The sequence below is a fragment of the Larus michahellis genome, chromosome 4 (genome assembly GCF_964199755.1).
Source record: "Larus michahellis chromosome 4, bLarMic1.1, whole genome shotgun sequence".
NCBI lineage: Eukaryota > Metazoa > Chordata > Aves > Charadriiformes > Laridae > Larus > Larus michahellis.
This window is the reverse complement of record NC_133899.1, coordinates 280,131-300,608: the sequence shown is the minus strand read 5'-3', so window position 1 is coordinate 300,608 and position 20,478 is coordinate 280,131. Positions and strand designations below refer to the sequence as shown.

The window sequence follows — 20,478 nt, the reverse complement described above, 5'->3', positions numbered from 1 at the left end:
GCCCCGTAGATGGGTTTGGGCTGCTGCAGGTCTGCTGTAGGCGAAAGCGTACATCACTAAAAAGGGATCTTGTTTACTGCAGCATGAATTATGGAGCTGAGGACTTTGATAGTCCACAACTCCTCCAGGAGTAAATCCCTAACAGTTGGTGCCCATAAAAAGGAAGCAAAGCAGGATGTCGTCTCCCTGGAAATGGCTGTACGCACTCTTTCTCTTAACACTATTGTTATGTGCTTATTTGCAGTAGCACCCATGGAAAAAAGTAAGAGGAAACTGAGTTCCTGTTGTAAGATAACCCATATAAACACTAACAGAAAGGTTGACTGAGGTAAGCAAACAGCAGACAAGTTTGCTGGTTTACTCACAAGTTAATTTTCACTTAAACAGTATTTCAGGTTTGCAAGTGAAAAAGTTGATTGAATGGTGAACAGTAAGGGTAGGTCAGTTCTCTAGTAGTGTATGGATTTGCTTTCCCCTTTATTCAGCACTGGTGAGGCCACACCTGGAGTACTGTGTCCAGTTCTGGGCTCTCCGGTGCAGGAGAGGCACAGACATGCCGGACAGCATCTAGCACAGGGCCACTGAGATAGCGAAGGGCCTGGAGCGCCTCTCCCGGGAGGAAAGGCTGAGAGCTGGGACTTTTCAGCCTAGAGAAGAGAGGGTCTGGGGAAAGGGCGTTATAAATACCTGAGGGGAGCGTGTCAAGAAAACGAAGCCAGGCTGTTTTCAGTGGTGCCCAGTGACAGGACAAGAGGCAGTGGGCACAAACGGAAACACAGGGGCTTCCGTCTGAACACCAGGAAACACTTTATCACTGTGAGAGTGACTAAGCACTGGCAGAGTGCTTACTTACAGAGTGCAACGTCCCAGGGAAGTTACGGAGTCTCCCACCTTGGAGACATTAACAAGACATGCTCCTCGGCACCTGGCTGTAGGCGGCCCTGCTAGAGCAGGGGGGGTTGGACCAGATGAGCTCTGGAGGTCCCTTCTCACCTCAACCGTTCTGTGACTTCATAGTAAGCTGAGCTTGTTCAATGCTTTTTAACACAGAGGCAACACTGCTCATGGAGGACCACACTTCAGTTATTAATTCTCACAGTAAACTCCTCTGTGACCAACAGTGACTTTCACTGGTCACTGCAGATAACACTGTGGGGGCCGGGGGGGACCACTAATAAACAGAACCACCCAAGTAGAAAAGGAAGTTGCTTTCGCTTCCACACTCAGCAGCAAAACCCATGAGAGGAACCTGGGAAAGGATCGAGTCGGGGAGGAACCATGGAAAGCTACAATAACTGAGTCCAGAAAAACCTGCTAGAGGGTAGGGAATTTAACCTTCTTTATTCAAGAGGTAGCCAAGGCAAAAATGTGATCGTAGTCTGTACCTCTTTGAAAAGGTTCCCATTGCTAATAGAAATCATTATGAAACTATGCAACTATGGAAATAAATCTAAGCATGTTTAAACTGGAAAAGGCAAAACATTAGCACAGACGGTCTCATGGGTGGTACAGTCTCCATTATTTGGTTTCTTTAAGAATGAGCATCTAAAAATGCATGCTGTAGCTTTGTGGTTTCCAAACGTTAGCCCACCAAACACCGGTGTGGCACAGATCCATGTTTTGTAGCCTGAAGACCCCTAGTGCTTTCACAGTGTTTCCTGCTCAGGTCTGCAGCACCGTTACACGGTGGCCTAAATACGTTGGGACCTACCGCCTTCTCTCTGATGGCTGTTTCTCTGCAATAAGTCAGAAACGGTGACTGCAAGACTCCTCTTGAGATCAGAAGAGCAAAGTTAAAACAAGATGCAAAACCTTTCAGCCAGACTACTTAGAAACCTGATTTTTCTGTCTTTTTTTCAGTTTGAAAAACTTTTGATTGAAATCCCTTAAAGCCCTAGTTAATGCTTACAATAGTTGCCTTCAAAGTGCATAATGTTGCGTTTTTTTCATGATAACGAACTAACCTTACAGACAGTCTTGTGGACGCTGACTACAAAAAGCATTTAATCTTTTCAATGCTACCATTTCCTCCACGTGCCGCTGTAAACGTCTTGTTTCCTCACCTGGTAGAAGCTGTTCTAACATACCATTCATCACACAGACCTGACATCCAGGAGCCATCCTTGCCTCCCACTTTGGGAAAAGGCACTGGGTCTGGAAAGGATCCATTCAGTTCCACGTTCCCTCGTTTGTATCCTCCTTTGTTCTCTGAACTGATCCCTTACTTTTATTCTTCCCTCTGTCCGTTTTCATACTCAAACCGACAGAGTTTGCTTTTCGCAGTATTTCCTATTGCTCTATCTTGTGTGTTTTGCTTGGCCAGCAGAGGTGCAGCTTCACTCTGCACACTGTAGCTGAAACTTTCCCTGCAGCATCACTGGCACCTGATCGTTATTCCAAGGGGTTTAAGGAAGAGGACACGTAAGAGCAGAAGTATTTGAACCCAGAATGATGGCTTATAATCCATCTGTCAGAGACCCTGTACCTCGCCCTTGTCACAAGCCTCCAGATCACCCCGTGTAAGACCAGAGAAGCCACATCCTAATGATCGCTGATGCTACAGACAAGCAAAAAGTCTCAAACACCAAAGGAAAAGCTATTGGTTTATATATATATATATAGATATATAGATATATACTGTGTTTACAGAGTCAACAAGTTAAATGCAATATTCATAAGAGCATTAACAATAAAAATACAATCTGTGTGTAGCCAAGTACAGACTTAAAATGGTAAAACAGGAAAAAGGATCTCACCAAAAGTACAAATATACAGTACAAATTGATTTATTTAAAACAGTTACAAAAAAAGCACAACAAAATAGAGATTATCCTTAGAATTATTAATGCTTTGTTAAAGATCAGGTAGGAGGAAAGGGGCAGGAACAAGGTCGGAGGGGAGCACCTGACTAGTTCTAAGGCTTTAGATACAATGCGGTCGGTTACATGTTAATACAGCCATTACATAACTGGGATTATAGTTGAGGGATCAGCACTTTATCTACAAAGACCTCCTTGCCTCAGCGCAGCCCAGCCGGTTCCCCCAGTGCGACGCGTCTGCTTCTCTGCTTTGCACGGGCAGACCCTCCCCTGGCGCTAAGGTGCCACGAAAGCGGAAAACAACTAGAATGTGCAGGGGTGCGTTTGCAGGGTGGGGTGGCGGCAGCCTAGGAGGACGGCAGGGGCAAGTCCCGTCCTCCATGGACACATGTGAAGACCGTGGGATGGGCCTTGACCATCAGCATTTTAAGCCATACATGGAACACACCCTGGGCCAAACTCTGTACAGAATGTGCATTCGTAGCCATCTTAGCAGCTTCTGCAAAGTTTCAGGCCCTAGGACAGCCTGAAAGACAAAGAGCAGTTGTGAGCGACGCTAGGGAAAGGCACATGTACTGCTGTGGGCAGGAACTAGCATTTGGGCTACTCAAGCTGCTGTAGTTTCTTTTACAATATTTTCTGAGTAACAAGGATTGTTAGTTCTCTACGGGGGAAAGTGACTTCAAGTGTGGGGTGGGGAACAGGGGGAGCGGGGACACTTAATGTGAAAAGTGCATTATATTTGTGCACCTGCTGGAAAGGGGAGGCAGAGGGGCCTCTGCAGCTTTCCTTCTTTCCAGACAGAGCTTCCTCTGCATAGTCTGGTAGTGATGAGCGCTCGTCGCTTGGAGCAAGTCTCACGTTCCTGGAGCAACGGTGTACGCGTAGCCTAGAAACAGGCCTGGCCTCTGCTGGGCAGCTGACCCAAGGAATGTTTCATGAGATGGGACAGATGGCTACAGACACCCATTATTGCATCCTACAGACTCTTGCCACAGAGTGTGAGCTGGGTAAGACCAAGGCCAGGAGACCACAGCTCTCCTCCCCTTCACAATAGCAGCAGGAAAACAGTATATTTCTCTGAGAAGCCTGTCACATCTCTGCCAGCAGAAAAGCCCGGATGACCGTCTCATTCCACAATGTCCTCCTGGATTTATCTCCTCCTTTCCTATGTAAACCTAAGAAATAAAAGCCTCCTCCATGGGCTCATTCATAGCCTTTCTGCCGACAGCAGAGCCTGTCTCACACGTTCCCTAATCTCGGGAGAGGCTCAACGCTCAACACAACAGCCACCACAGGTGCTGAGCAACGCAGCCCAACCCAGTAAGGACAGATTCCAGTGATTACGAGTACTGCTAAGCTGGGCTAGAGGGCTGCCAGTGGCCCCCTCCTGCCCACCGCCTTTGGGGCAAGCAGCCAGATGCCCAGATTCTTCATCTCAATGCCCTGCCGTGAGATGTGCCCCAAACCGTTGCTTCCATAGAAGAGCTGGCAGCGGAAACATCCACAACAGCGGGACTGACAGGGAGTCTGGATAGAAGCACCGAGGTCAAATTCAGCCTGGCCTGTTCCACAGAGCTCACAACCACACTCAACAGATGCGTGGCTAGCCAAAGTCCAGGGTGAGCACCTTCACAGCCCTTCAGCTGCCTACAGTACAAAGCTATTTTAGCCACACAGCATCTTGCTTCATACACCAGTGTCTGCCCTTTCACACCACTGTTCAGTGAGGCCGAGATCTAGGAACAGTAGTTACAGTAACACGCATGAGACAAGGCAGGCCCTCCAAACCCTCTCTCTAGGAGACAGACTCCTGTGTTCAATGATGCGCGTGAGGGGCTCTGCACCCTTCAGCTGCTCAGACATTCCCTCTATGCATGCACTCAGCCCATCTACATTCACACGCCACACGTATGCAAATCCCTTTCTTAGCTGCCTGCCACAGCTCTGAATTCCTCTGCATGCTCCATGCAAAGAACAGGCAAGAGAAGCTGTGCTCCTCTGCCTTCTGCCTTTGGCCACAGACACCCTGGATATCCTGAGCATTAAGTACTAACCAACATTAATCGAGGTCTTTGCGTCGGAGAGTCCAATGAATAGCAACTGTGAAACACACAAGGTGATGAGGCCAGGCACCTGGGCCCGGACAGTACGTTTTACTGACAAATGGTGCCGTGAAAACAGCATCTGCTCCCACAGCTGCTGCATCCAGGGAGGCAGAATCTTCACATGACAGCATCACCATGACTTCACACATTTCAAATGCAGCTGATGAGATGGGAAGCAGTATGTCATTTGGGGGAAGCTACATGTGATACAGGCAGCATCCTCATTCTGGAGAAACCCCCGTGAGGCACAAACACTGAAGGCATGAGTAGCGCATATCACCTACGGCCTGAAAAGAAACCGTCCTCCTGGTGCAGGCATGTCAAAGGCAACAGAAATGGCTAGCAATGTGCTAGGAAAACAGGACTGACGGCCGGGAGGGAAGGGACCATTCTGGAGACTGATTTGCCCAATATCCAGGCAGAGCACCCCTCCATCACAGTCAGCTGAAACCAACCAGTTACAGGACGCGTTCCTGGCAAGTGTGCAGAACAGCCCTGAGACACCACCACTGCAAGCTGACGGAAGGACGGCTATGCCGAGGAGAGGTGCTGACACACAAGCCATCCAGGGAAAGAGAGAAGCAGTGCCCTAGCAGTCAGGCACGCCTGACAGAAAACTTCAGGAAGATGAGAGAAGGGAGACGGAAAACGGTACGCTGAACATCAGGAGCAGCATCGGGACTGCCAGCGGGGACCTGCACACTGAAAAGAAATCCTCTCAAAAGCCTGGTCCTAGCACAGAGATGGGCACCTTAATACAAAGAATATTTAACCCAAGTTAAGTCAGTGAAGACTCTTATCCTGAACATGACAGTGACTATTTTTTATTCTAGCTAAGCAGTTAGAGCTGGTGTCATAACACACCATCAGAGAGGGCAAATTAGTGTAACCACATGAGCCTTCACTTGAATGGAGTGTTATTACCATAACGAGGTATTAACATACATTTGTATTAAATCTCACGGTGAAAAAGACTACTCTTGATTTTACCATGTTGTTCTACAGAGGAACTCCAAAGAGAAGCATCAGAAAACCTAGCACAAAACCATCCCAAAATGCCCTATGATGCTGTAATATTTTTAGAGTCCCTACATTAATCATAGAACTGTACTTAGCAGAAACTTTGTACCTTGCCTGCACATGCACAAACACACGTCTCTTGTCTAGAGCTTATTCAGGAAACTGCCTGCAGGGAAGAACTAGCGATCTGGAAAGTTTTCTTCTGATTTAATTACAAAATAGTCTCGGTTCTTCTAACAGAAAAAGGATATGTTTCCATCCTTCCCTAGAGAATGTTGAATACATTTTACTTCAGCTTTTAAGAAAAACCAAAACACCAAAACCCGAAATCCAACCAAACAAAAAAAACCCCAGCCCCATTCACCCATAGGCTAAGCCTCTGCAAAAGCTATAAGCCCAAGAGATATTTTTTTTTTTTTAAATTATTAACACAGGAAGAAAGATTTGATTTGGTGGCAAAGGTATTTTATGGCAGGAAACTGACGTCTCCCATCCCAGCTCGTGTCCCATCCCAAGTGCTCAAGTTCCCTATTCACCTACACCCAAAGCCATCCTTTTGGTCCTTCCTCTTGAATTTCTGTGATTCATTCAAATCTGTACATTCTTTGCAAGAAGAAAGAGCAGTTGGATTCAGTGGAAGAGACATTAAACAGAACCACCAGAGAAGCATCTCTGTCCTGCCTTCAAGAGCTCCATCGGTGAACGGTCCTTTTAAAGTGCATGTGTGAAGAAAAGGGATACTGGGAGTAGAGCCCCCTAAACTCCAGTGGGGATCCATCTCTCCCCATCGTGAGAAAGGAGGAATAAAATCTTCAGCAATCTTATCTGCTACTTTAAGCCGTGTCTGCCCTCCTCATCTCCCCACCCACCCTGAACGCTTAGACCCTGCCCTGCAGGGAATCAGTTATTCAGGGAGGTGTGAGAAAGCCCCAGCCTCCAACCTCTGGAATGCTCTCATCACAAGCTCATGAGCACATCCCTGTTCTCTACCCCAGCTAGCCGTTTGCTGCTCCCTGAGGCACTGGAGCCCTCTTGATTCCCCAAGAGGAACTGGTCAGCCATTGAACTGGATGGAATAAACCCAGTCCTGCAGGGCAGAAAGCAGCCTCGCTGGTGAACCTGTCACAAAGTCTGTGCAATTTCTCCACCTGATGGTGAGGCTCACCTGCAGGGGATGCCCTAGCTCACAGCCTCAAAGGGATCATTTCCCTGCATTAGAACGCCCTTCGATAGACAGCTTGACCTCCTGGGGAATGAAAGAGGGACGGAGCAGAGAGGGCCGAGGCTCCTCCGCCTGCACACTGTATCTTTGGAAGCCTGGGACTGTCCAGCTGTGCTGACTGCCCGTCTCAGGCTGAGAGGGTTCCGTGTGAGAGCTCTGGGCTGCGCTGTCCCTGCCTGTGTGGCTCTTCCTTTCAGCAGCTCTGTCAGACGGTTCTCTGGACCCCTGAGCTGTTCTTTCAGATCTCTCCCTAGTAGATATCAACTGATCTGCGAGAGGGTAGTTAGCCTGAGAAGCGGAGTTGCCATTCATGCTCTGTAAACTGATTGATATGCAGACATCGCCCACTTGCAGCCTGTGACAGGGCAAAGCAAAGAGCTGAGCAGTCCGCCCTGGGCTACAGGAGGACCAACCCTGGCCATACACAAAGAAGGGATGCTCTGGGGGCACATCAATGCTCACTTTACTTTGTTGCTCCCCGACCACAAAATGCAGTGTGACAAGCCCAGGCCACTGGCTTTCCTGGATATCCACCACGGTGCTGGAGTCGATCTTCAGGCCCCCGCTCACCTCCGCACTGCGAACAAAGTCTTGAGTCTGCAGGTCCTCCACCCGCTTCAGCTCTCCTGTAGCCAGCTGGATGATGGCTCCTTTCATGAAGTGAGAGGGCAAGTGTGAGGAGCTGGGTGGCTGCAGCTGGGACAGGTCCTTTTCAAGCACGCTTCCTCGAGCCTGTGCGTCCGGGCTCCGCCTCATCAGGGTTTCTGAAGTGGAAGACCTGATGGGCTCAGATCCAACGGGAACCAGGACTGGCTTGCCGTTGGCTATCACCATTCCTTTGGTTAATTGTCTTTGTCTAACCGGCTCTTCGGGGGACATTACGTATGGACTCCTGGACTGGCTTTTCTCAGCAGCAGCCCTTTCTACTGTGTTCCTCAGCACGTCCTTTGACTCCCCCTGCTGATCAGGGATATTATGGCAAAGGTTTAAAGGGCTCGGGTCATCTTTCCTCTGGGCCGCCAGAACGTGATAATCCTGAGATGCCAACACCCCCACCACCCTCTGAACCTCCAGATCAGCGTCTGGGGTGCTTCTGTGAGCTGGCACAGAGGCCTCTGTTCCCAACGTCTGGTAACCTGAAAGGAACTGTCCATCGACCACACATCCCGCTGCAGCCCCTGGCAGACAGTCTTCAGCTTTACCGCTGGCAGAGTCCACAGCCTCGCTGGTCCTCCTCACCACATTATGCTCCACATGTCTCTGTCCACCATTGGCAGCAGCTACCTCTGAATTCAGCTGACTGTCCTGCTGAGGAGACTCTGGGCTTCCACCCGCTGCAGGTGTCTCATATGCTGAATACCCTGGTGGGAGGCGGGACATCTGATAATAAACAGGAATTCTACCTGGTGCAATATCTAATGGCTGGGTCCCAGCATGATGCTGCATCTGGCCAGAAGGAGAGACTGCAGAAGCGGATTTGTTGAAGTTGTGGGTAGGAGAGGTAGTCTGGGGGGAAGGAGCGGCTTCTTCTGTGAAGAGAGAGGCGTATGGCACAAAATGGGGGACGTGAGAGGCAGTGAGGTTGGTGGAAGGAGACAGAAGAGGACTAGGCATAAAGCCAGGAGGGACAGCATAGGGCACTGTGTAATGCGAGCCGATGAACTGTAGGGACGTTGGAGGGATCTGCGCATAGTGGATGGGAGGGTAGGGCACCCCCGGGTGCTGGATTATTGGCGAGCTCACATTGAAGGCAGGGGGCAGGGGGCTCACGTTCACCACGGGGTGCAGACCCGTGGGGGAGAAAGTGGCAGGTGGCACTGCCACTTTGTAGAGCATCCCATATTGGTCCACCGTCAGCCCCGCCACCGCTTCCGTGGCCTCGCCAGGGCCATAGCGCAGGGCCGCAGGACCCGGCCCAGCTGTCCGGGCCCATTGGGGACCCTCGCCCGAGGCCTGGGCGCCCCCCGCCCGTCCTGCCTCGGTGCCGGTGCTGGCGGAGGGAAGTTCCCGCTTCTTTGGCGGGAGGCACTCCTGGCTCCGCTCGTGGCCCGCTCTCATGGTGCCCCACGGTGTCCCGGCAGCCCCGGCCGCGACGCTCGTTCATGGGGGCACCCGCAGTGGCTGCCACACGCCGGCTCCCGGATCCCCGCTGCCGGCCGCCGCCTCACCTGCACCGGGAACAGAGGGAGCCGTGAGTCCCGGCCCTGCCACCGAGCCGCTGCGGGCCCCGGGACCGCGGGGACAGAGGGAGCCCTGAGCCCCTGAGAACACACAAGGCGACGACCCCCGGCCCCAGTCCGGGGCCCGAGGAGCGGAGAGCGCCCGAGCCCGGTGGCCGGCCCCAGAGCCCCGGCCGCGCCGCGCCCCGCCCCGCCGACCCCGAGGCGCCGCTAACGCCCCGCCGCCGCCGGCCCGCCCGGTGCCCCTCGCCGGCCGCCGCTCACCCGCCATCGCCCAGCTCCTCCTCCGCGACCCCCATCGGCCCCGGCGCCGCCCGCGGCCGCCTCCGGCCCGACCCCTCCCCGCGCCGCGGCGCACGGCGATGACGCGCCGCCCCCGCGCGGCGGAAGTGCCTCACCCGTCGGGGCTGACGTCGGGGAAGACGGGGGAGAGGGCGCCCGCCGCGCCGGTTGTCGTGGCAACCAGCCGCGCCCAGCGCGCCGGTACCCGGGCGCTGCCGCCGGGGCACGGCCCGTCCCGCCGCGGCGAGTAACCACCCTCCCAGACACGATTTCGACATCGGCAGCCCGGCGCCGTGCCCGCCGCTGCCGTGAAGGCGCGGCGCTGCGCCTCTGCTGTCAGGGTGCCACGACGCGGTCCCCCGGGGTCACCGCTCCGCGCAAGAAACCGGCGGGGCGGGCCGCCCTACCACCGCCGCCGCCCGGGCCCAGCCGCCGGCCGCCCCGCCCGGCGGAACCCTGGTTGCGGGCGGCGCGACCCGCCCGGCCTCGCCACGGGGGAGCGCTGGCGGCGGGGGACCGCCCCGCGCGTGACGTCATCAGTGACTGCCACGGTGCAGACGCACCGCTCCTTGCCGAGGCCCGGCCCTGCGGGTGCTTCCGCCGGGGAAAAGTAGTGCGAGCAGCCCTTTCCCGCCGCGCCGCCGCTGGTGCCGCGCCGTCTCGCTGCTGTCCCCGCTGAGGCCGCCGCGGCTCTGCCTCCTGCCCGCGGCCGGCGGAGGCCGGGAGGCCGAGGGGAGCGGGCCGGCCGGCGCGCGGATCCCTCCGCCTGCAGTATCGGTGCTGCGGCCGCGCCGCCGCCATTTTGAATGCCTGGCTCCTGCCGCTGCCGCTTCCTCCGCTGCAGGGACCGGCCCGGTGAGTGGGGCCGCGGCGCTCGCCGCCCCAGCCCGCTTCCGCCCCGGGCCTTCGCCTCTCCCCCGCTCCCTTCCCCACGCCGTCGGCCAGGCCGGGTCTTCGCTGCCGGGGCCCGCGGGGTCCCGCAGGCCCGGGGCCCTCCGTTTGCCTTCGCTGCCTCTGCCCGCGGCCGGGCTGCGGCCGTGCCGTAGCGCCAGGCGCTGGTTTCTCTGCCGGCGGAGTCTGCCCGGTGCCCTCCCGCGGCCTTCGCCGGGGCGACTTGCCACGGGCCGCCGGCCGCCTTCGGTCCCCGGCCGCGGCCTGTGCCACGGCCTTCGCCCGGCGGCCCGGGCCCGTCCCGGACTCTGCCCCGCGCTCCCGGGACCGGCCTGCCGCCTCCCCAGGCACAGGGCAGCGCTTTCTGTCTGCTTCGGCTTTTACCCGCCGGAGAGGCGTTGCTGGCAGGGTCCTCTCTGCTCCCCTCGCCCCGGTTACTGGGACTCGCCCAGCGTTTCGTGGAGTGCAACGCGCAGAACTGCAGAAGTTCCCTCAGCACGAAATGTGGTGTGACTCTGTCCGTGCTGGAGGCCCTGGGTGTCTAAGAACGCGCCTGGGCGTTTGCACCCATCCTTCCTTGGGTTTTTCATTAGCTGGTGCTGCACAACCGCTCAGAGCGTTACAGCTAGCGTGTCTCTGGTACTTACAGTGTTTGCGTGTTGCTTTATGGTTGCATGAATTTTAATGGAAGCAAAAATCTGTGATCTCTGGTCAGAGGCGTTTGCAATGAACTGCAAGTGCGGGTTTGTGTTGGTGGTAGCCTACTGTTTAAGAATTGATCTGTAAAGACAGTTTCAAGTCCCTTCTTCAAGGTTGGTTGAGTTCTCTCTCTCCTATCAAACGCTACAAGACAAATTGTAAGTTTCTTTCTAGTAGGCATTGCTTTTAAAGTTTGCAGGTAGAACAGCTGTGTGTTTTATTACATTGTAGACGGTGCTTGAAAATGCTTAGTGATGTATTTTGATTTCTAATGCTTGAAATGTTAGTGAAACAGTATGGAGTCCCAGTGGAACACCTTCGTAAGGGTGGCATTTCATATGCGTGACCAGAAGGCGTGTTTGGCCCATATTTGCTTAAAGAAAGTAAAACATATCTGTATGTTCCCCTGCATAGTACTACTAGCAGCTTACATTTAAAATGGCAGAGTTTTTTTGTGTTGTTTTCTTTTTCCTGTTTCAGTTCTGTGTGATAGCGTACAGCTGATTTTTGTTTGTCTGTGCTCCCCCCACTTCTCTAAACTACACTTGTTATTTTTTCCCTTTATTTATTTGTATGCCCTGTTCTATTGCCAAATTCTTTCTTTTGCCTGCTCATGAGCACTCTGGTATTTGGCACAGGATTTGAAAACTTTACTGGGTGCCTGACAGCTCAATGAAGGCAAGAGATTTTGTGTTTTTTTCTGAGGGCTTCAGTGTGAACCCCTTGATTCTTCCATGGTGGGAGAAGGAGGGGAAGTAGTTAAATTCCCGTGAGTTGAGAAGTGGAAAGGAAGTCTGGGGTAATTGTTTTGTGAAGGAATCCAGCTTTTCTGTCTTCAGTGTGTAAGATAACTCTCAGATTTCCTCCTTTTTTGATAAAAAAAAAGAGGATTATCTTTTTTTTTATTTTTTTTGCTGTTGTTCCTGTGTCTGCTGGTCTGATTTTTTTTTTTTTTCCTAAAGATGGTACGATGGGAATGGACTCATCCTGCAATACCTTTGTTGCAGTGTCCTGGCAAGAGAGCAAGGGATACAAAAATGTTCTGATTCTTTTTGCGTTGGCATAGCTGTAAACTAAAATGGGATTAGTAAGTTTGTCAGGCAATAGTATAAAAAGGTTGTGAACAGCAGCAAAGGAACTGATGTTGTCTGTTCTTAGGCATGCAGACAAACTGCACTGGTTAATGCAGTTCAGATTTGGAAAGTTGCCTTTCAAACTGTAAGGGCTCATAAAAATCTTAACTGCTTCTAAAGTTAATGGCACTCATTCATTAGAGCTTCCTGTGCCTCTAGTGTGAATATTTTTTTTAGTTTTGAGTTGGCAATGCATAAGACTTCAGGAGATGGGTTGTTTAATTTATTTATATTTTTTAATAACAGGGCAAGCTCTTCTGACAGAAAGTGATGTTAATTTGTTCTAGATGATACTCAGCTATTCTCTGAGGAAAAGGGTCTGGTCTGCCTTGGTAGCAGTATTACTTTGTTGGATGAGAGTTTTGGAGTTAATAAGTTAATATATGATGATGCTGTAACTCGAAAAACAGACTTACAGTAACGTGAGTACAAACGAATCCCTAATATCACTTGTAGTAGTGTTAGCCTTTATCTGCTGTTTGGCAGAGATGCTATAGGTAAAATCTAAGATTAGAATTTCCTAGGGCACAGCTGAAGTTACCTGGTATATTGTGAAGTTTATATTAATGACTGTAAAAATGTGGCATCTTGTCTTTCATCTGGCATTAACCATGCTAAAGAAAAGTGTGGGGTTTTTTTGTCACAAAGTAGTAACTCTTTTTTTTTAATTATTGTTATTTTAACTCTGCAGGAAAGTGAACAGTAAGTAAAATAACCAGATTACCTTACAGATCAAAATAGTTGTGAAACTAGAAGCAGGTGAGAAATACAAAGGTAATGTAGGTCAGCGGTGATTGAAGTACAGAAACAGAAGCTAGGAAATCTGGAATTCTGATCTCATCTGTCATGCTGCTCAGCTGTGTAGATGTGCTAACTCTTCTTCCAGTGCTTCATTTGTTAGCTTCTAAAAAAAGGGAAATATTTATTTTCTTCTTTGGCAGATGTTAAGGTTAATTGTAATGGTTGAAAGCTCAGTGCATCTTTTGAAGCCAGTTCAGGAGTTGTTTGGCTTGGTGTGTTTGTACTGTTGTACAGGAATGGGAACCTCATCGTAAGTGCTTACCTGGTCTCACTAAATTCTGTTGTTGGGCTGTAGCCACAGGAAGCAAAGAGAAGAGAGGTCGGGCTGCGTTCAGTTTGGGTAGCTCGTAGGATCTGTTCAAACCAAAGGTCTTTAAGAAGAACAGTGTAACATCTCTGTCACTGTCCTGTCTCTGGTCCACCTCTCAGCTTCTGAGCAGCATGGTGGCTTGCTTCTTGAATGCACTTGTGCTGTATTTCTTGTTTTTTTGAATGTAACTGGAAATGGGACCATCACTTCTTCTATTTTTTAGCTCTTGTTTTGAGGCATTATTTTTTTTCCTTACTTGACCTTCCCTCTCCTCGTGCTGTCTTTGTATAACGCAGAGTGTAACACTGATGTCTTTTATTATCATCTTGTATTTTGAAGCCTCCTGCTGCCTTAATTTCTTTTTGATTTTCTGATGTTACCTGCTTTCTACTTTCTATTTCTCTATTGTATTAAATAACTTTCTTAAGGGAGATTATTTTTCCATTTGGAATGTTGTATGGTGGGTTGCTTTTTCTCTCAACTCTTTTGTTTTGCCTTTGCCCTTCTTGGTGATGATGGTGCTCCTTGATTAGGTGTTTACTGTTTGCTGTATAAATATTGATAATATTAGACTATATACCAGTATCTCTGCTTTTGTTCACAGCTTCATCTCTATTTGTAGCGTATGTTTCTGTTTTTACTGCCAATATGTTCTTTTTCTCTTCTTCTAAGTATCTGTCAGAAGTATGAAGCTCACTGATAGTAGTATGGAGTTGAGGTCATCAGCATTTTGTATTTAACCATTGCAGTTATTCCCTTCGTGTAGTCCAGACATATCTTCTGCTTCTGTGTACAGGAGACTTGATTCAGTTACACTGAAGCAAGTGGGGGAGTTCTGCTGCTCGTTTCAGTTGGGAGGTGGGTCAGGCTTTAATTATGTAAGTTCCCAAAAGCTGGTTTTTGCTTGAGGAATGTGATTACTTCTGCGTGTGTTGGGGTGGAGCAACTTAAGTTGTGTATTTCAGATGTATTTGAAGATGTACGCTTCTTCAGTCTTGGGTTGCTTTCTAGGATGAACTGAGTTCAGAAATACTGCTTACGGGAAAAGCTATAACTGGGTATGTACCTTACTTGAATTGAAAATTCAGGCAGTTTCCCCAAACAGTAAAGCCTGTCTATGCATGATTCAGTGAGCTTTGAGGGTTTTATGTCTTAATGTTTCTAGAATTCAAGGCTAAATAATAACTGAATTTTAAAATATGTCCCATAATTTGTCCTAAACAAGTTATTAAGCAACTCTTTTTAAAAAAATTGTTTCATTAATACATTGAAAGAGTAGGTTTAGTTTATTCTTTCTTTTAACATAAGCTAATGTTTCTGAATAGTTTCTAGAGGGAAGGATCTCAAGTCAGTTACATGTTTAAGGACAGCAAGTCCTTTTGTCTTTACACTGCAATTCCTGATAGAGGAATATAGCTTGGCTGAGGCGTTTGAGAATTTTATATGTGGCATTTGGAAATATTAGGTGCTTCTTGTAAATATAAAAGGTTATTTGGTGAAAAATCATATTTGAACGTGATTGCATTCTAAGAGATTTTTATAAAGGTTCTGTACCTAAATAGTTTTCGCTTTGAAACATGACAAGCTTAACTAGTAAAAGATTATAATAGGGAAGAAAATAGTGGTTTAAAAGCATAATTTAGATGAAAGCAAAATTATTTTAATACATTATGATTTTTGTTTTCTTGATTAATTATTTTTTCACTTTTGAGTAGTTTACTAGGAATGAGTTGCATAAAGAAAGAATGCCTTTTTTTATTGGTTCAGGGGAAGAATTCCTGAATAGCCGAGGGAGGAGAGTCACTGAGCTAATACCTTTCATGCAATCCAGAGACTAGGAAAAAAGCTGGGATTCTGTTTTTAAAGGAAGTTAGACATCAGCAACCTATACCATTGGAACTAATCTGAGTTAGGTTGATACCTAACTCTTTCAGAAGCTTTGATCTTCATAGTAGGTTACTGTAACAAGCAAGGCCTTCAAAATGAGGAGGGGGAAACAGACTTTATGAGGTGGAAGAATTCTGCATTCATACATTGTAAATATTAACTGGTAGGCTTTTTTCAGGTATTTGGGGATCATGCCTGATTTCCAGAGCTTGTAGGTAGCAAAGAAATGGCAGAGCAAAACTGCTGCTGTAAACTAAATGAGGCAAGAGGTAACTACTTTTAAAAATTGCCTTGTCATTTATGTTAATGTGCAAAGAATAAAAACATATGCCTGTACTGGTGAAAAATGTTAACTGATCCTGAAGAACAGGACCTGCTACTTTGAAGGAAGTTCTAAGCAGCATTTAGCCAGCTAAAGTTAAACTTCAGGTCTGCTATTACTAGATGATATGGTTGTCCTGTCTCTGTTAGTCATGTTGCGCAATGAAATGCGTTTCTGTAATATAGAGAAGTCTGTAAAAATTAATTTTTCAGGGCAGTTTGGTATTTGATAGCTTTGTAGTTGTCATTTGAAGCTGACTTTTCTTAATCTTCCACATGGTTCATAGTGTGAATTTCAAGATTCTGTCTAGACAAATTATGTAGTCAAAATTAGATGATCACTTAAGTGTTTTAATTCTTCTGAGCTCTAAATTGTTTAATCCTATTTATATTTGCTTTTGTAATTCTTTAGTATTCGTTTTGTTTTAACTCTCATTATTAATGTGTTTATTGCTGTATAGCCCTAATTGCCCCCCTCAGTGAAGTCTGTATGGTCATGTATCAAGTCCTGGTAAGATTTTGATACCGTAACTATCTCGCCTTGACAGAGCCGTTCTATGGTTATGCTCCGTGTTGTCCATACTTTGTTTATAGGATCAGGAAAATCATAAATACCTGCCAATAAATTATATTCCAGGGCTTGCTGAAGCCCTTTTCCGTTCTTCGTGCCTTTTATTATGCTGCAGCTTCCTAGAGTGCCATGGAGGACATGAGACCTTGTGCCGATCTTGCTATTATGACTTGTACTCAGTGAGTCTAGTCTCCAGCCATGGATTGCTTGGCAGAGTGTATGCGTCAAAGTCTTTGTTTCCTATTGTTCTGTGACCTATCAGAATCCTAGAAAATTGATGTGCAAGTGTCTAATCTTAGAACTCTGGGAGAGATTAGCAGGCAGGATGTGAAAAATAACTGCTCAGGCATCCCCAGCTCCTTTGTTCAGATGTTTGAGCTGCACATGCAGCTGTATTTTTTTTTTTATTTAAGTGGTAGTATCTGCCCCAGCAGTTCCTGCTGGCTTGGCTTCTCCCAATTTTGTAGTAATTTACTCAGTAGACCTTTGTGTCCATACCATCTTGATGCTTATCGCCTGATGTAGGCAGTGATCTAAGAACTGCAATTAAGGTTTTTGCGGGCAACGCGTGGCTCTTCGGGTATATGTATTCTGCAGATCCCTCTAGTAGGAGTAGTGGGAAGCCATGTCTGACTATGTCTTTCAAATGTGACAAAGTGTCTGAGAGAGACAGTAAAAATGAAGAACTGCTTAATATTTGTTTGAAGTTTTTTTGTGTTAAGTTGCTAAGCAAATTTCTTGATCTGTTTTTCTGTCCTTATTCTTCTTCTCAAATGGCATTCATAATTCATTTTCTCAAGACCTCAGCAGGGATGATATGCCTTTTTTTATGTATTTTTTTTTTTAAATGGTCTGGTGACACCTAAAGACCATGTGCCTGGGTAAGTGTCCTGTTTTGTTGCCCAGTATAGGAGGAATGGGATACATAGCAGAGACATATGCTCAAGTCTGGCTGATAACCAATGTGTAAAGAAAACAAATTCATATAAAAAAAATTTCCACGTTATTTGCATCAATGCTTTACATGGCAAAACCTACTGGGATTCTGATGTTGAAATCTGAGAGGTATACTCTCAAACTGAAATGTCACAAGAACAACTCTGGGAGCAAATAGGTAATATTAGTAATAAATTGCCAATGGAAGGTGAAGGTCACCTGTATCTCTGAAGGAACTCAGAATTGTTCAACTTGTAAATCTGATTGTCACTGTCTTAATCAACACTTTATTTACAACGAGTAGGTGGTAGTTTGTGTGATTCTAGTTTTCGAAAGAGCTCCAGGAGAGGACCCAGTAACTGCATGTTTCTTGACAAGTTCTTAGTAAATGGATAAAGGTCGTCTGGATCATAAAATTGTTGGATTTGTCAGAAATGTTGACAGAGCCTCTAAGCAAAGGTTTTTACTGCCTTATAGTGCATCTCTTCAAGGGAGGTCTTATTGTGAATGAATAACTATCTAAGGAGGAAAGAAAAGTGACCAGACAATGATAGAACATTTGTCTGCTTTCATAATAGAAAGAGGTCATTGAGAGGCACTCTGTGAAACTGTGCCATTAAGTGTGTTTGTAAAGCGATCAGGAGGAGAAGGGTGAATAGTGAGGTGACAGTTTCACCGTAAAGCTGTGGAAGGATTTTGTGATGCTAAAGAAGTATGCTATAAGATGGTAAAACAAATTTGTTGTCAATAAATGCAAAGCAATGCCTATGCTGAAAAGAAATTACTATGAAGGTAAATACACAGTGAAAGGCTCTAAATAAGTTGTCACTCAAGCCGGAGGTCTTAGAGCTGTCTGTAGGATCTTTATTAAAAATGTCAGCTCGGCAGTAGCCAAACAGGCAAAGTGAGTTTAAACGTTTTTAACTTTCTAAGTGCAAAGAATAAAAAAATCTGTGTAAACTCTTGGTGCTCCCACTGCCTGAATGCTTTTTATAGGTCTACTCTTTGTTTAAAAAAAAAAACAAACCCAAGTAGAATTCTAAGAGGTGCTGATATGAAGGAATTGTGCAATGGCTCCATACAGGAAGAGATTAGAGTAGGACTCCGCTGCCTAGAAAGGGAGGTGGCTGAGGTATAGATACAATGAAAGACTGTGAAATCATAAATGACATAAAATCAATTAATAGGTGATGAGTACTTACTTTATCAAGGTGTAAGAATTTCGTTTAGTATCCCTTACTTGGTCAGACAGCAGGTTTAAAGCAAAGGATAATTTTTCATGGAATTTATAGTTAAACTGTGCAAATTATTACCGTGGGTAGGAATGGGAAAAAGGTTGGATGCTTTCAAAAAGTGATTAGATAAATCCATAGATCTGCAGGGAGGTGCTGTGCAGAAAGATAATCTCTGTGGTTCAGGAAGTCTCTTAAGTTGCAGTTGGAAGCAGGGACTGTATTGAGGAGATGTGCTTTCTCTACTACTTCCCATCCTGAGGCAGGCTGCTGGATTAGATCAGTTTTATGCCTCACCTGGCATGGCTGCTGTTGTTGATCAGAGGTATTTGATCTTGCAATGTTCTAGTGAGGATGCTCTCACCATATTATTTAAATTGTTTGGGAGTATTGTGTCATGTGAACAGTCATGCTTAACAGAAAATCAGCAGGTATTAGCCAAGGTATATCGCATTAAAGGTCTATCAACGTTATAATAGGTAAATGTTAATCTGTTGCGGAATGTTTCTGAATTTAAGTGTTCTCATGTCCAGAGTTCCATGGCACTTGCAATATCTACAGCTTGCACTTAACTTGAAATATCTGAAACTTAAAAATGAGATGAGATTTGCAGTGTGTTAGCATGCAAAAGAATCTTAGAGTTGCAGAAGGCGGAAATCAAATACCTGATGTAAGAATTTCTCGGTAGTAAGAGAATGCTTTCTTGTTCCCCGGGGGGGACACATTGCATGGGAATTACTATGCACTGAAATGCTATGAGTATGCGCACAGGAAAGGAGCTGGAACCCCAAGGAATAAGCATGTGAAGTGATCTATGAGAGATGGGTGCAAAACGTTTTTTTAATGAGAAGAATTCAAAGGTATATTTTTACAAAAACATAATGATTTAATATGTTTTTTAAAAAAGGCTGTGTATGGGGTTGCAGCACAAGGATGGAGGTTCTGAATGCTGGAAAATAAATCATTTTGTCTTTTACCCTTCATGTTGCCCTCTATCAGAGCAGTTCTGAATTGTTCTGTGCTTATCGGGCAGGAAGTGCACGTGAGATAAAATTGCTCTTAGGAAGTAGTTCAGATTGGACTGTGTCTGTAGTAACTGCCTGTTGGTGTGCTACACAGTTAGGTGGAAACAGGAGGTAGCCTCATAATTCGGCTGTCATCTCATTATGATTCTTATTCTTTAGTTCATTGCTTTCCGAAATGCTGGTTTCTGCTTGTTTTCCTGTGGGTGTGGTGTGAGGAGGAAAAATAATCTTTACAGTGTGGCTTGCTGATTATTTATTAATGCAAGCAAGGGCATTTGTAAATATAGGCTATTCATTTTGTTCAATGGCTGGATGATGTTAGGTGATATTAGAATTCGGGAGGGGTTTGTGTCCTTACTTATTGCAGAATAACTTCCTAAGTAGACAAGCCTTGTGCTTTAAGTTTTATTCAGATTTTCAGCTCTGAAGGCAGACTCTAAGGCTAGGCTTATGCAAACAAGCATTTGGGGTATGTACTAGGGTGCCATTAGCAGCAAGTGAACAAGTCTCCAGTGACAGCACACAGTCTGTGTCCCTTTTCACTCAGAGTAAATTACTGCAGCGTAAAGCAAACCACCCAGACAACAGCTAGGAAACAACGAGTATGTGCTATATTGGAACTCCAGCTTACAGTAATTGACTCTTGCCCAGTTACCTTAATTCTACATGCCATTTAAATCCATGTTTTTAGTTTACTTTAGTTGTTTTCCTTTTTATTTTTTTTAATAGTTCTAAGTTGCTCATTCTGAAATTTCCCAAGCAAGCTGTTCATCAGAGGCTTTTTGCAGGATTTTAAAAAAGTATTTTGCTCTCTTAAGGTAGGGAAGAGGTAGAATTAAACTATGTTTTATTTTAAAAGCTTTGAAACCTTTATGCTTCTGGCTGACTTCCTGTATGAGCGCTGGGGAGTTGTCCTTTTATTTTGAGGATTTATATTTCGTTGCACTGGTGAAAATAGCCTTCCAGTTTGGCCAAATAATATTTGCAAAAATGATTTTATATGTGCTCCTTTGAGACTTGCACTTCAGCATCTGAAAACTC

At 46.9% G+C, this 20,478-nt stretch overlaps 2 protein-coding genes across 6 annotated transcripts in view; one reads left to right on the top strand and one right to left on the bottom strand.

The window, feature by feature from the left end:
• Positions 1 to 2,770: 2,770 nt before the first annotated feature.
• ATXN1L (ataxin 1 like) lies at positions 2,771 to 9,858 on the bottom strand. 3 transcript variants are annotated; one of them, XM_074582560.1, is made up of 3 exons: positions 9,614 to 9,717; positions 7,632 to 9,337; positions 2,771 to 3,345 (listed from the first exon to the last, which is right to left on the bottom strand). In XM_074582560.1, the coding sequence occupies exons 2-3, from the start codon at positions 9,225 to 9,227 to the stop codon at positions 3,238 to 3,240; spliced, it is 1,704 nt and encodes a 567-aa protein (XP_074438661.1). In that variant the 5' UTR covers positions 9,228 to 9,337; positions 9,614 to 9,717; the 3' UTR covers positions 2,771 to 3,237. The 3 variants fall into 3 exon arrangements, with proteins under 3 accessions (XP_074438661.1, XP_074438660.1, XP_074438659.1); XM_074582559.1 differs by lacking the exons at positions 2,771 to 3,345; positions 9,614 to 9,717 and adding an exon at positions 9,748 to 9,858 and having other exon boundaries at positions 6,346 to 9,337; XM_074582558.1 differs by lacking the exon at positions 2,771 to 3,345 and having other exon boundaries at positions 6,346 to 9,337.
• A 302-nt stretch (positions 9,859 to 10,160) lies between these two features.
• Positions 10,161 to 20,478, top strand: part of AP1G1 (adaptor related protein complex 1 subunit gamma 1) — a 45,578-nt gene continuing 35,260 nt past the window's right edge. The window contains exon 1 of one of the 3 annotated variants that reach the window (XM_074582554.1): positions 10,161 to 10,486. The gene's annotated coding sequence lies outside the window, so the exon portion shown is untranslated. Of the gene's footprint in view, positions 10,487 to 11,142; positions 11,162 to 20,478 lie in introns of those variants that run through there. The other 2 variants (XM_074582556.1, XM_074582555.1) reach the window with 2 other exon arrangements.

Coding starts and splice junctions, on each gene's coding strand:
- ATXN1L (XM_074582559.1), bottom strand. CDS start 9,227: ATGAGAGCGGGCCACGAGCGGAGCCAGGAGTGCCTCCCGCCAAAGAAG.